This window comes from Pan paniscus, chromosome 2 (assembly GCF_029289425.2).
Source record: "Pan paniscus chromosome 2, NHGRI_mPanPan1-v2.0_pri, whole genome shotgun sequence".
NCBI classification, from domain to species: Eukaryota; Metazoa; Chordata; class Mammalia; order Primates; family Hominidae; genus Pan; species Pan paniscus.
In genome coordinates, this window is record NC_085926.1 from 37,629,773 (window position 1) to 37,645,225 (window position 15,453).

Here is a 15,453-nt window from a genome sequence, read left to right on the forward strand (position 1 = left end):
TCTTAATTCTTCATGTTATAATCAATTTATTTGGTATTTTTTGCTCATATCTCTCATAGAAAGACAACAGATGAGCAATTTTGGTTTTATGGTTTACTCATGTTTGTAATTTTAAACTCTGAAAATTGAAAAGCTTTGATAGTTGTCAACAAAGTACCCAGAAAGAAGGTTGCCCATGAGAGTGGCTAAAGACATCTAGAGTCATCTCAAATGCCTCCACAAATTTCAAAGAAAATTGTCAAGAGAAAAGTTAAGCACCTCAGTAGCATTTGTAAAGAGATGACACCTTATGTTCTAAATATTCTCCCAGTATTCTAAAATATCCTAAATGCTAAGGAAATAAACACAATTTTATTTATAATCTTATAGCCAAGTATGTTTCATATACATTGATACTATTTAGTTGCATTTTTATATGCCTTAGGAGCAATGGGAAAGGCAAAGGAGCACTGACTGGACCAGGGGTTAGAGCTCTGCCCTTGTCTGCTGAGTGGCCTTGGGGAAGTCATTTAACTGTCTGCCTTTATCTGCAAAATGGTGACCCAAATGGGCCCCCTTCCAGCTGTCAAATTCCATGTCTGATTTTATGATGTCTGCCCTTTTTAAGGATGGGAAGCATTGTTTGTGATTTCACATTGCAGGGGCTATTTACATGTATGATTTGCATCATTGATTTTATGATACATTGTTGAGAGTATCTGTGATTTTTTGGAAGCTGAATCCTTACTGAGGGCATGCTGCCCCTAGTTATGATATTGCTCCTAGGAAGAATAAAATCTGCTTCACAATGTCCTTTTTGGTATGATTTCCATGATTGAGAAAACTGGGGATTGTATGTGTAGTACATCTGGTTTATCCACTTGTCTGTCCATGGACACTTTGGGTTGTGTCTACCCTTGGCTACTGTGAATAGTGCTGCTATGAACATGGGGGAACAAATGTCTCTTTGAGTTCCTGCTTTCAGTTCATTGGGTAATAAACCCAAAAGTATAATTTTTGGGTTATATGACAATTCTATGTTTAATTATTTTGAGAAATGTTCATATTGTTTTCCAAGCAGCCACTCGATTTTACGTTCCTACCAACAGTGCACAAGGGTTTCAATTTCTCCACATTCTTGACAATTCTTGTCTTCTGTTTTTTTGATAGTTGCCATCCTAATAGTCATGAAGTGGGAAAAAATAGTTTTTAAAAAGTAACAGATGGATAAACAACTAAGAGAAATAAGAGAAGGAAGGAGTGAAGAATGGACGGATGGACAGACTTGGCTGCCCTATACTATTATCCTAGTCATCATTGTTAAATATAGTTGTGGTTGGTAGATACAATACCGATAATAATAATGATGGTGTAATGAGAATTTTTTTAATGCAAATACAGTTGGATGCATTTGATTAACACTTGTGCTAGCCTTTACTCAGGCTAGATTTATGATGGCAGCAAAAGAAAAGGTCATGGTTTTTATGTCTAAGACTTAAGGAAAATCTAAGTGATCCAACAGAATATTATTAAGCACCATCCAAAAAATTATCTGGATAGAAGAGGAAATTTTTGCTTTAGTTGCCTTAGTGATTCAGCATATGTGGTTGATATGGAAATGTATTGCATTTACCCAACAAGGAACTTTGAATGGTAATCCTAATGTACAGTGATGAATGAGGACAGAAAACAAGTTCTACAGAGATTTTCTGGCTTGACACAGCTGCCAAGATGTCATCAGTAACATCTGCCTTTGAGTATAGTGAATGAATTGGTGCTAAACTTAAGTACAAACCCAATAACGCAGTCAAAAAAAAGCCAGCTGCTGTAAGATATACTTGGGTAGGATTTTTAATAACAAATGAGCAATATATTTTCAGCAGGCAATATATATGCTGTAAGATAAGCTTTATAGAAGCAGTACACTTTGTATCTTATGTTGACTACTAATAATGATTTTCATATAAAAGCACAGCAAAGCGATCCATGTACAAAGTAATATAACCCACTTAAAAGACTGCACAAGCAAATTAAAATAAATGGGGAAATTTCTCAGGGAATAAAATTTCTTGAAGATTAGAAACACTGTTCCTCAATAAATAAGCACCCCTGGAATGTTTAGCACAAAAACTCTATGCTTGATCGTTTTACTATTTCAGCAGGACTGTCAGAGAGGTTGGTCTTTGTGGAGTCCTGTTCCTTTCAGGTGTTAGTAAACTTTCTTGCCAGAGCCCTTCCCGACTGAGATGGAGTTGATATTAGAGCCATAGCTGGGACAACCTTCATGCCAAAGGAGGTGTGCTGCTAGTTGCAACTCAGACCCTGCATGGCCGGGTGACCTCAGTTGGGTGGGTTCCCCTTTCTGGGGCTCAACTTCTTCATCTGTAAAATGTGAAGGGGGAGCTGATGATCTGTTGTGGGGATGTCATGGATGTTCATTCATTCAAGTGTTCACTGAACACCTGCTAGGAGAGACCAACCTCTCTGACAGTCCTGCTAAAAGATGAAAACAATCAGGCACGGGGTTTTTATGCTGAACATTCCATGGTGCTTAGTTATTTATTGAAGAAGAATCTTTCTGATATTCAAGGAATTTTATTCCCTGAGAAATTATGTGCCAGGCACTACTCTGTCACTAGGAGTTCAACGATAAGCAAAGCCAGAGAAGGGTCCTGCCCCTGATGTTTAGATTCTAGTGGGGGATAGACAGTCCTTAACCAAAAAGCCCCACAAACAAATGCATAACCACAACTTCGATAAGTGCCATGAAGGGTTGATGGGGCACATGGGGGGCGGGGGGCTCATAATGGGAGGATTTATTTCACCTAGGCAGGGAGATCAGGAAGGATCCCCTGGGGACATGATAGTCAGGGGGCTGGAGAATGTGGGTTATGTTGGAGAGGAATGAGTTTTGAAGGGATAGGAGTTACTGGGTTCTCATACCAGCACAGCATCTTCTCTCTCTTCATCTCAATTTCCTCATCTCTCTAATAAGGGCCTAATATCAAGACCCTTTCTCAGTGTTGTGAGGTTTCAGAAGGATGACATATTTGACAACACCCAATATCATGCTGGCACATCACATTTTCATTTCATTTCTAAAAATAACTTTGGAAGCAGAGATGTGCTGTTTTAGTCAAAGACTTTTTTAGCTTTGGAGAAAGAATGAAACCCCAGCTTTGAGGCTCCTCTAAAAAAAATCTGAGTTCACATTCTGCCCTGGAAGTTGCCTGGCTGCTTCCCTTAATCACAGAGCCATGTTTGAATCACTTGACTTTGAAATCCCAGGAATGACTTTGCTGTGTGATTAAGTGACAGAGGCCCAAGGTTTGGGGATTGGCAGAAGTTTAGATGTCCCTGGCCTGATCCCTTACCCTTTACATATAAGGAAAGGAAGCTGATCACATGAACAACTAAACTGGAATGAGGAGGCAGCCCCTCCTCCATGGTCCTGGGCTCATCTATACTGTCTCCCTGCCAAATATTCCATGGAAACCTTGGACACTGTCTGATGTCAGGACTACTTATGAATGCCTGTCCACTTCCTTCTCAAGATAAAGCTAGGTTAGCACTCTCTCATAACTCAAGCCTGAGGTTTATTCTTTTAATCTTCCAAAAGCAAACAGAAGAACAGAAATAACCTATCCACTGTTTAAGATTAAAATGGCCAACAATAATAAATAATTGCCACAATAGCTTGAGATCAGGATCTTAATTTATTGGAGGCCGTTCAAGAATTTGCAGCTCTTAAGTTAATTTTTCACATCTTGTTTGGATCCTCAGAGCCCGTGCTTTCAAAGCAAGGCCATCATATTTCTCATTGCACATGTTATTCTTGTTGATGTGCCAGACATGCAGGAGAGTGAGGTCCTCTCTTCACGGATGGGTAATGAGGATTCCACCCCCCAGAAATTAGTATTTCAAAGTATTTTTGCCTATGGAGATTTTGAAGAGTTCTCTTCTTTTGCATGGTGTATTAGCTGTATTAATGGTTGCAAACAAGAAAAACGTATGCTGGTTAATTTAAGCAGAAAAGGAATTTATTAAAAGGATGTGGGGTGGTTCAGAGCATAGACAAGAAGGCTGGGGAACCAACACAGGCAGGAAACAGAGGAGGCAAGGCTTAGCCCAGGGTTCCACCTCTGGGCTCTTTACTCCTCTGTAGCTACTTCAGATGATCCCTGGTGTCTCTGTGCAACCCTCAAAATTTGTAGCCCTGGGTGGGAGCATCTGTTCTCACATCGCTGCCACTTGATCACCCTTAGATCACATGATTTCACTTAGGCAAGTGCCCACACCCTAGTGATCAAGAAGAGGGGAAAGAGAGGGTCTGCCCCCTTTCTGCTGATGTGCCGCCCCACCTATCTTGAGATTCCCCCAAAACACGAGGATGTCAGGATGCTGAGTGGCCAAAAATAACAACCGTTCATTATACAAACCATTATATCCTTAATTACATCTTCCATTAACTGGTTATCCAATTAAAACTGGCCACTCACATGGATTTATTTTGTTCAAAGGTCGCATCACACAATAATCATCAGTCTCTCATGCATCTTCATCCTTGTCATCTTCAGCCTCAGCCTTATCACCGTTCTCATCCTAGCCCTGTTCACTCACCCCTGTCCTGGGCCCCCATTTCCCTCCATCTCCTCACCTCTCAAACGTTCACCTCTTTCTCCTCCAACTCCCAATCTTTCACCCTACTTCTATTTCACTACAAAATAGAAGCAATCACAGAGGAATTCCCGCATGTTCCTACCACCCATCTACTAATGCATCTTCAGCTCACCTCCAGCCAGGCGAGAACAGTCATTCATCAGACCCCAGCAATTGTTGCCTGTCATGTTTTCATTAATTGTTGCCTCTCTAATGGATCATTCCCATTAGCATGCAAATATGCTATGATAATTCCCATCTTAATAAAAAAGAGCAAAAAAACTCCCTGGAGCCCACTTCCCCCACCAGCTACCATCCAATTTCTCTGTCCTCCTTTAGAGAAAAACTCCTCCAAATAGTTGTCTGTCCTCATTGCTTCCATTTGTTCTCCTCCTACATCTCTGAAACTCTCTCCAGTCAGGCTTTCCTCCCATCGTGCCACTTCAGCAGTTCTTATCAAGGTCACCAGTGACCTCCAGAAGGCTGATTCCAATGGCCAGTTCTAATTATTCCCATTGTTCTGGCCTGTCTGCCATATTGGACAAAATTGATCCTTCCTTTCTTGAGACTGTCCTCTGCGACCATGTGGATGCCTCCTCTCTCGATTTTCCTCTTCCTTCTCTAGCCATGCTTTTCCAGTCTTGTTGGCTGACACCTCCTCATCTTCAACTCCCAAATGTGAGTCCTCATCTCTATCTATACTCATTTCCTAGTGATCATTTCTAGTCTGTCCCAAATGTATCCTAGCCCAGACCCCTCCTTCAACTCCAGACTCATGCATCCACCTGCCTCAAAATCTCCTTTAAAACCCAATAGGCATTTGGATTTTCTCTGCTGAACCTTCTCAACCCAGTCTTTCCCATCTCAATAAATGACAACTTTTCTCTTCTAGTTATTGAATCCAAAATCCTTGAAGCAGTCCTTGACTCCTCTTTTCCTAACACCCTTCATCCAGTCCATGAGAAAAATCTGTTGGCATGACCTTTGAAATGTGTCCAGAATATGACCCCTTCTCACCCCCTCAGCTGCCATCACCCTGGCCTTCACGTTCATCTTCTCACACCTGGATTGTCACAAGAGCCTCCTACTCAGGCACCCTGTTCCTCTCCTGGCCACTCCACAGACCGTTCACATCATAGCCAATGCGAGCCTCCTTTAAACACTAACGTCAAGTCACGCTGCTCCTCTGCTCAGAGCCCTGAAGGGGCTTCCGAGGGTCAAACCAAGGTCCCCGTGCTGGCCCTCAAGGCCCTGTGGGATCTGCTGCCCCAACTCCCTCAGTCCCTCTGAGCTCAGTCCTTCCTGCTCTCTTTATCACTCCTCTCCACCTGCACTGACCTCCTTGCTGTTACCTGCACATGCCAGGCACACGCCCACCTCAGGACTTCTCCTTTGCTAGTCCCCACATACCGTGTTTCTTGCTCCCCTTCTTTCTTCAGGTTTGTACTGAGAAGTCACCTCATCAGTGAGACTTCCCTGATCACCTTATTGTAAATTGCACCCCACCTCCCTTGCAAGTCTGGCACGTTCTATCTTCCTTACCCTTTGTAAGTTTTCTCCACAGTTCTTACCACAATCTGACAGACATATTTGCTTCTTTCTATGTGTGTTTTCTCTCTCCCTGAAGCTACCAGCACTCTGTTTTCTTTGCTGCTACTTCCCTAGCACGGAGTAATGGCTGGCACATGGTAGGCACTCAAAAATAACCACATGAATTCATGTACAAATGAATCCCACGCTTAGGTTGTTAAGTGCCTTATAGTTTTTGAAGTTTGATGTACAAGATTTCATGTGAGCCTCTAAACAGTCTAGTGAGTTAGGCAAGGTAGAACCCTGTGCTTTACATGAGGAAGCTGAGGCCCTAGAGCTAACTGATTGCCCAAGGACACATGGCTAGTTAATGGGGCTCCTGGAACTTGTAGTTCTGATCTCGGTTTCTGCCCCCCACCTTCAACTACCCCCTGTGCCTCATGTTATATTAGTGTAGGCCTCAGGGCATTCATTGCTGTCTATTTTTCATTACAGTATGGATGAGAAAACCCTGTATCTAGCTTTGGGGGCTGTGAAGAACATCTCCCTAAACATCTCTATCTCCAACCTCGGAGATGATGCCTATGATGCCAACGTGTCCTTCAATGTTTCCCGGGAGCTCTTCTTCATCAACATGTGGCAGAAGGTAAGGAGGGCATCCCTGTAAAAAGAGCAGTTGTTCCATCTGGTGCGCTTGCTGACTTTCATTATAGCCTGGAATAGGCAATGATTCTACAAGCACTAATCCTTTCTGTGGACTATCATTTAGAATGATTAGAACTTTTTTCTTCCTGGGCTTAGAAAACATGTTGGTATAGCCAAAGAAGGAGCCGTAAATGCCCACAGAGTGCCAGAGAAGTGTCTGTATTTATGTAGTCTCCCATCCCTTCTCTCTTGTGGAATCCTCTCCCTATGGTTTTACATCTGGCCCCTTCTTGGAGATGATACAGTTGCTGTCTCCAGCACACACATGTTCTAGAGAATTCCAGTTTTAGGTCAGTAGTTGTGAAAGTAAGGGCAGATCACTGCTTGTCGTGTTAGTTATTATGTATGATGTACTTGATGTTTCTAGTAGAGGGTCACTGCTTTGGCCTGTGCTTTGGATTATTTATTTATTTATTTTTTGAGACAAGTCTCGCTCTGTCACCCAGGCTGGAGTGCGGTGCCACAATCTCGGCTCACTGCAACCTCCACCTCCTGAGTTCAAGTGATCCTCCCACCTCATCCTCCCGAGTAGCTGGTACTACAGGTGTGCACCTGGCTAATTTTTGTATTTTTTGGTAGAGACAGGGTTTTGCCATGTTGGCCAGGCTGGTCTGGAAATCCTGACCTCAAGTGATCTGCCTGCCTCAGCCTCCCAAAGTGCTGGGATTACAGGTGTGACCCACCGCCCCTGGCCTTCCTAACATATTTGAGTGAATTGAGGTAGTTAAATTATTTCCACAAATTGAGTGAGTTTTTTTAGAGTAAATTAATTTGAATGAAGTGAAGTTTATATAGCATGACTCAAAGGTACAGTGCTGGTATTCTCCCCTACCCATAATCATCCCGAGTGTACCACCTCTCAGAGGAAGTGAACAGGCTTCCCTGCAGACAACAAGGGGGAACAACTGGACAAAAGTCGACTCTGCTCTACCCCGTGTTGCTCTAACTGTTGATAGCTGTTCAGCTGGGACTGCTTGCAGCTTTTTAATATTTACAGCATTGAACGGGGGTGCCTTGTTCTTTATGTTAAAATGGAACCAAAATCACTTTCTGTGGAAAACCTTCACTCTGCCCACCGATGAGCACTGGGCATACATTGAGCAGGTCAACGGCGTTTGTTCAGGCACATATTCTGTGGCCTCAATAGTGTTGACAGGTTTGTGCCAAGCCTGCCCAGCTTAGGGGACAGCTGAAATGCTCAGAGCCACCAACAGTAGAGGCACTCCAAAACTTTCCAAGAAGTCATCTCAGATTCCCTGCTGCTTCATAGCTTTTAGGAGCTCCAGGGTTGAGGGAGGCCACAAAAGCAATCAAGGACTGCAGGAGGGGTGTGCTTTCCATCCACTTTCTATATTCTAAAAATTACCGCTGGATTAAGCCCAGTCAAGAGAGAACCAAGTATCTGTAGGGTTCAAGTATCGATGGCCACACACACAGTATCTTTTACAGAATCGCATGTGCTGTGATGCCATCTCCCTGTGCAGGGTAGGTTGGTAGGTGGGGGAGAGGGGCTTCCTTGGGGATTTGACCTGTGGAACTCATCTCTGTGGTAACTGAAAAGATGTAGTTGGCAACTGGCTCATTACATTACACAGATTTCTCTCACTCAGGACCCATGCGAGAAATTTCCTTCCAGCCTCATTTAAGCTATTTCCAGACTTAGAAATAGCTGTCCCTTTGCCTGAGAATTTTGGCTTGTTTTTACCTTGTGACTGACTAGGCTTCATTCTCTTTATTGGCTGCTAGAAAGCTCAGAGCTGACCCCACTCTGTCAGTATATAGGACTTCGTCTTACTATTTTATAAACTCACTAGCCTCCTGTATCTTGCTTTGCTCCCCCTTTACCATGCTTTTCTTTTTAGCTTGGAGATTGCATAATATTCTACCATATGGATATACTGTGGATTTACCTTAAAAATTCCTCTTATTCTGTATTTAGGTTATTCCCAGTTTCTATATTAAGTAAAATTGTGAGAAATGTCTTTTACGGAGATTAGTACCAGTAAATGATCATATCCTTAGCTCTGTAACTTTTCAGAGGGTGTGAAGTCACATTTTTGACCACCTACTATACACCAGGGACTTTTTGCATCTCGTCCGCATCCCTTCTTCACTGCATGAGGCCCAATGTGTGTGAATTATTGGAGGAGCACTCTCAGGAGAAGAGGGGCGAGGGAGCAGGGAGGGGCAGGGGATGGGCTGGGAGGGATGTGCTGTCGGGTCAAAGCTAGCCTTGGTCTGATTTATGGGCTGGGAAGAGGTGGGGAAGCCCTGGAGCATAAATCACTCTGCAGAATTGTCCCCCCTTGAAGCTGCTGGGGACAGCATCATTTTCTACCCCTGTATCGTCATTGGCCACTGGAGGGACGCAGGCGTGGTGAGTAGCCTCCCAAGCATGCTGGACAAGGAGGCTCTAGGAAGTCAAAGACAATGTGCCTGGGAAGGCCACAGGTACAAGCCATTGGCCACTGTAGCTGGCCATGGGAAAAATGGGAGCACATCATTTTGATCTCTTTGCCATTGAATTCCAGCAACCTTTGAAACATTTGTCACAAGGAACCCTAGGTTTCAGTTCGACAGAAACTTGACAAAGTATCAGGCTCTTCGGGACGTGGTGAGTGTTAGCTCCAGAGTGGTGACGGAGCAGGGAGGTATCTTGTAGCTGCTGTGGAGGCAGGGCCAGCCAGAAAAGCAGATGGGCAAGACGACCCTCAGGGTGGCAGGAAAAGGAAGGGAAAAGAAACAGAAACTACCCTTCCAGGACTCCAGCCACGCTGCAAGGTTGATAAACAGCGGATGTAAATGGCATCACCCAGCCCCGGGTAGGATTCTGACAGGACCCAGTGGCTAGTGAGGGGCACCAGGAGAGCCCCCCCAACCTGCTTAACAACCCACAGGCCTAACAGGACCAACATGGGCCTGTGAAATATTCTTTTTTTTTTTTTTTTTTTTTTTTTTTGAGACGGAGTCTCGCTCTGTCGCCCAGGCTGGAGTGCAGTGGCGCGATCTCGGCTCACTGCAAGCTCCGCCTCCCGGGTTCACGCCCTGTGAAATATTCTAATGGGTAAACTAAGAAAAGCATGACTACGATACAGAGGGAAAGCATAAGTTTTAAAAAGATTATTAATAGAAAACAAAAGTAAATTTTACAGAGCATCTTCTTTTTGATGAAAGTCAAAAAAAATGAACAAAGTGGAAGATCAGACAGTAGAACAATAGACTGTATGAAAATGGAATGGACTGGGAGGCAAGCAAAAATAAATGTTATGGATGGGATAAAGAAATGTTACAATGAAACCAGGAAATCAGTGGCAGAATTAAAATATGTTATAGTCAGGAAAGAGCAGAATCAGCAGAACAGAAAATTGATTTAATGATGTGGAGGTGTTTTTGAGAAGCTCTGAGGATTCAGAGAAAAGGAACAAAGCAATAAAAAAGGATGACAGTGAGGACTATATTGTGGAAGGTGGAAACTGGAAAACAGCAAAGAGAAAATGGTTCCAGAATAATTGGAACAGAAGCCATTCCTTAGACAGCAAAGGAGGATCTCCATTTCCTGAAATGGGTGCAGCAGACACCAGGCAAAAATATTTAAAACATTTTAATGTCTACAAATAACTTCATGAAATTTTTAATTTTAAGGATATGAAAATGATACTATTAACACTTAGCAGAAAACAAAGAAACCAGTTTCTACAGACTTTTCTGTAACATTAATGTCCAAAGTTAGAACAGTATATTCCATTGTGAATTTTAAATTCAACACACAGCCAACTTGTCCTCCATTGTGACGTCAAAATAAAGATATACTCAGATATATGAGACTTCATAGGCTACTACCTCTTCCAGTTTGGATTTCCCCAAAAGCATACCCTGATACAATGATACAGGTACAGGTAGTTTATTTGGGGGTGGGCGATCTCAGTGGTGAGTTCAGACAGGAAAGAGAGGAAAGACAGGAAGGCGTGCATTTATAAGCAGGTTACTGCCGTAGGCACCTTGGGCTTGTCTTCCTCAGACCCTCCAAGAGACTGTGTGTAACAAACCTCACATCCACTTCACTCCAGGATGAGGAAGCTGCTGGAGGACCGATCCCCCAGCTCCTGTCATTCATCATGGAGAACCATTCCCTGGGCATGAACTCTCTGGCACTTCCAGCCTTCTCTAAGTAGGTCCACACTCCGTGGGGCCAGGAAGCAACTCAGGCAGAAAGATGTGGGAAGCCTTTGACCTGGAGGGGCATGGCTTCAGGTGACCAGGACTGTGGCTGGTTCTGGGGAATGTGAGCGAGGTGCTGGCCACATCTGCTATAGTAACCATGAGAGCTTCCTGAAAAGTAGTTATTTACTGATAAACTAATCAAGAATACAAAAGTAGTTGAATAAAAAGTGTGCCACAGCCAAATAAGCATAGAATGAAGCAAAACAATTTTTATAAATATTTACAATAGTAAGCAAATGTAAAAAAAAGTATTGCCATGGTAAATGCATAATTTAAAAGATTAATAAAAATAATCCCATAATCTCAGTTATACCAATAACAATTTGAGAAGAAAGTTGACATTGTGACTCCTCTGCTTCACTTTCTTCAGAAAGGAGTTCAGACTCCTCAGCTCCTCATGAGAGGCCGTCCTGAGCCTGGTCCTGCCTGCCTGCCTTTCTCCCCAGACCCCTGGCTCACCATGCCCCCACATACTCACTTGAATCAGTCGCCACTTAATACCAAAGCTGCCTTTACCCAGGAATCACCCCCACCCCCCATTTTTGTTTAATGAACTACTATGTCCTTAAATCTCAGCTTAGGGAGCCCGTGTGCAGGCTCCTCACCTGGCTGCACAGGATCTGTCCACAGAATGAATAGATGGATGGATGGGTGGGTGGCTGAATGGTTAGATAGGTAGGTAGGTAGATGACTGGCTGGGTGACTGGGTGGATGAGTGGGTGGATAGTTATGTGGATAGGTGAGTGGGGATGGCTGGCTGGGTGGATGAGTGGGTATGTGGGTGGATGGGCAGGTGAGTGGATGACTGGCTGGGTGGATGGGTGTGTGAGTGGATGGCTGGCTGGGTGGATGAGTGGATGGGTGAGTGGATGGCTGGCTGGGTGGATGGGTGGGCGGGTAGGTGGATGGATGATTATTCATTTTGTGCAAAGTTACAGAGACTCAAGGCCCAGGCCTCCAAGGTTACCTATCTTCTCTGTCATCACACAGTCCATTAGTTATGTATTAGCTTCTAAGACTGAATACAAAATATCCCCTGCAATGGATTTTTCTGTCTTCTAATGCAAAACTACTTTCATAGATTTATTCTGGATTATTTTTTCCTTTGAGGGAAGGCTGCTTATAAAAACATGGGGTACACATGGATGACCATCTGCTGGCTTTTTTCTCTCCTAAATAAAGCTAACTTGAAAACACATTATAAAAGAGGGCTTAATTTGTTGGTGGCTACTCTGCTGGCTGGCGTGTGCTGTCCAGCCAGAGCACAGGGTATTATGGCCAGCAACTGGGTTTCCTCAGGGGCAGGCCCAGTGCACCGTGTTGCCTGCCGGGCAAGGAACCAGCAAAGCCTCACTACAGAGTGAAAATTCCTGGGGTGCCCTGTGGGAGCAGTGAGAGGGAGCTCCTGGGGCCGAGGGGTGCTGCATGGTTAAAAAGGAGCATAAGGAAGAATAGATAACCACTGCATCACACCAGGGTCACCATTCACACTGGGTTCCATGTAAACGACACCTCCACAGAATATAATGTGAGTGGTGTCCCTGGAGATGTACAGCTCTATGGCCCTGGAGTCAAGGTAAAGCCTCGTTTTAATTTTTTGCCATGGAGCCGTTTGGCACAAAGGACTTTGGCTCTTCTTGCCTTTGTCAAACAGCCATGAATTTGTTTGGACAGCAGTTGTTGAATGCCTGCTAAATGCTAGGGACTGTTCCAGCCACAAGGAGACACAAAGATCTAGTCCCTGCTCCCAGGGAGCTCATGGCCTATTGGGGCCAAAGGCATGTCAGTAAGCAATTAAAGCACAAGGTGCCAGCTGCTCTACAGAGGTGCTGAAACGTTGTTTGAAGCATAGATATGACAAGGTGAAGCAAGTCATTACCACAGTGGCTAGTGCCATGTTGGACAGAATCCTTGGATAAGTACTTAAGGTACATGGATGAGCCTCCAAAGGATCTGATGTCAGCTGATTCCTACATTGCAGAGCTAGGGTGGGTGGGATGAGTCAGTTTATTTGGCTGGTGAAGGAGGAACCTAGGTTGGAGCAGGGATGAGAGGGCAGAAGAGAGCAAAGGAGGAGGGGCAGGAGAGAACCCAGTAGGATGGAAAGAGGCTGCCCATGTTGAACAAAGGGCCAGTAACATTTCTGGTGGCAGGGAGATGTCAGGACATTTTAGAAATCTGATGCCTGCTGTTACAGGCCTGTCAGGACTTTACCACTCATAGGTTCTAAGAAATCTCCCCTCCCCACCTCATTCTGTTTTGTTTTTAGCCCATTCTGGATTTCTGCACTCATGAATGCCTCATGTGACCAGGGGTAGGAAGGGAGAAAAACTCAAGGGGCTGGGGTTATGTGTACATCTTCATGGTATTGACTGTTATGGCATGCATGGAAACAGACCTGGACATGAAAGGATAAGCTTCAAGCCAGGTGCACGAGGGCTCCCAGCTGACTTTTGGGTGCAAAGAGGATGCAACAGCTTGCCACAGAGTGATAGAGGAGGCCATGCTAGGAGAGAAGGGAGAACAAGCAGGGCAGGCACCCTGGCCCGACTCTTCTACACAGTGTGAGATGCTCTCTTGGTTTGGGTCTCCCAGATGGCGAGGAATTCAGGGAAATTTCTTTATTTGGGAGATACAAGAAACAATGGTAGGGGGTTGAAGTGATATAGTAGGGAGGTGAAACAATGGTAGGGAGGTGAAGTTATATAGGCAGGAGGCAGTGAATGAAAAGTGAGCTGTTAAACCAACTACTACAGTGGGCAATGGGGCTTATTCCTGCAGGGCAACTCTAGGAAGAGTAAGGGAGCTGGGGGCTTTATACTCCTTTCCTCAAGTGTCAAGAATTGAGGTCTCCTGGGGCTATTTATATTCTCCAGTACTCCTGCCCTCCCATATGCATGGCAGGAGAGACCTACATGGTTTTGGAAAAATGCTCTTGGGTGCAGAGATGCCGTAATATAGCCCCTGGCAGCTGGAAGTGGGCTGGAGCATTGTGAGAGTGCAAGTAATGTGGTCAGGGCTCACCAGCCTCTGCCGGAGAGGCCCACAGGATTAGAAGTATCTCTAACCTGAACACCTCACTTTCTAGACTCCTGGAAGTTGTAGGTTGGTCTGATAGAGCCTCGCTGAGGTTCTCATACAAGATCTAGTAGCATACACCTCACAGTGTGCAGGAGTGAGGTGAGGCAGGTGTGGTATGTGGGTGAAGAGGACCAGGGTGGGGCAGGAGGAAGCAGTGAAGACAGTGGGAAGATGGAGGGTTCCAGCTTCACCCACAGGGCAGCAGGCTCATAGCAGCATTCAGTGGTTGCCAGGTGGGAGTAAGGCCCAGCACACTCTATTTTCTAATAAAACCGAGAGATCTTATGACTTTGGCAGCTAATTAAAATGTTTTCTGAACATCGTATGAGCCAAACAAAACATGTCCAGTGACCGCCTCCAGCCTGTAGGCCACCAGCCTGTGACCTCCAGCCTGGCTGTTTTCCGTATATTCTAGTCCGGATCTGCATTTCTGGTAGAACTAGTCTGTCTGCAGCCTTACTGTGTTTCATGTTCTCTCCTTGGCAACAGATAAATTAGTCAGAGATGAGAGTTTGGGGCTTCAAGTGTCCGAGTGTCTGGGGAAGGAGAGGAGTGGAGAGGGTCAACCGGAATGTAGTGTCCATGGAATTTTTAGAACTCATGATGTTTTGAAAACTATTTGCTGGCTGGAATATTTGTACTTCACAGTGATTGCAAGAAGCAGCTAAACTGGAGTTTGAATTTTAGAAGCTGCTAGAAGTAAAATAACAGGCAACCAGTGTGAAATAGAGGGAAAGTGTAGCTTTGGTGACCAGCAGATGCAGAGTTGAGATTCCAACTCTGTTTCTTGTGGCCAGTGTGGCCTTGGCTCAAGGGTCTTCTCTCTGTGCCTCAGTTTCTTTCTCTATAAAGTGGGATTGTGCCAAGGATTAAATGAGTCCTACACCATCATGTACAGTCCCACTTGTATATGATGGGTACTACCATGGTAGTCCCGACTCTGCCACACATGAGCTTATACTTTATAGCTCATTCATTTACTCAGAAGAGATATACTGATCACCTACTTCAGACCAAGATTAAATGCTGAGGGGGAAGAGGAAAATAAGGCAAGAATATAAAACATAGAATGTATGTCAGGGGGTGATAACTCTTCCTTTTAAGCCAAAAATTATCAGTCATTGTCTTAATGAAGGATTGAGAGAGAGAGAGAGTGTGTGTGTGTGTGTCTACATACTGTAAAAAAAATAGAGACAGTGTTAAACTGAACATTTTTTAATTTAATGAGTTGCTTGTACTTAAGAAAATAAAATTATATGAAAATTAATGTGAAGCAGT

General features: G+C 44.3%; 1 protein-coding gene across 3 annotated transcripts in view; it reads left to right on the forward strand.

Annotated features, from left to right (window-relative positions):
• ITGA9 (integrin subunit alpha 9) overlaps positions 1-15,453 on the forward strand; it is a 369,289-nt gene that overhangs the window by 225,179 nt on the left and 128,657 nt on the right. For all 3 annotated transcript variants that reach the window (XM_034956118.2, XM_034956120.2, XM_034956121.3), the window contains exon 18: positions 6,664-6,814. In XM_034956118.2, coding sequence (XP_034812009.1) covers positions 6,664-6,814 — 151 coding nt within the window. The remainder of the gene's footprint in view (positions 1-6,663; positions 6,815-15,453) is intronic.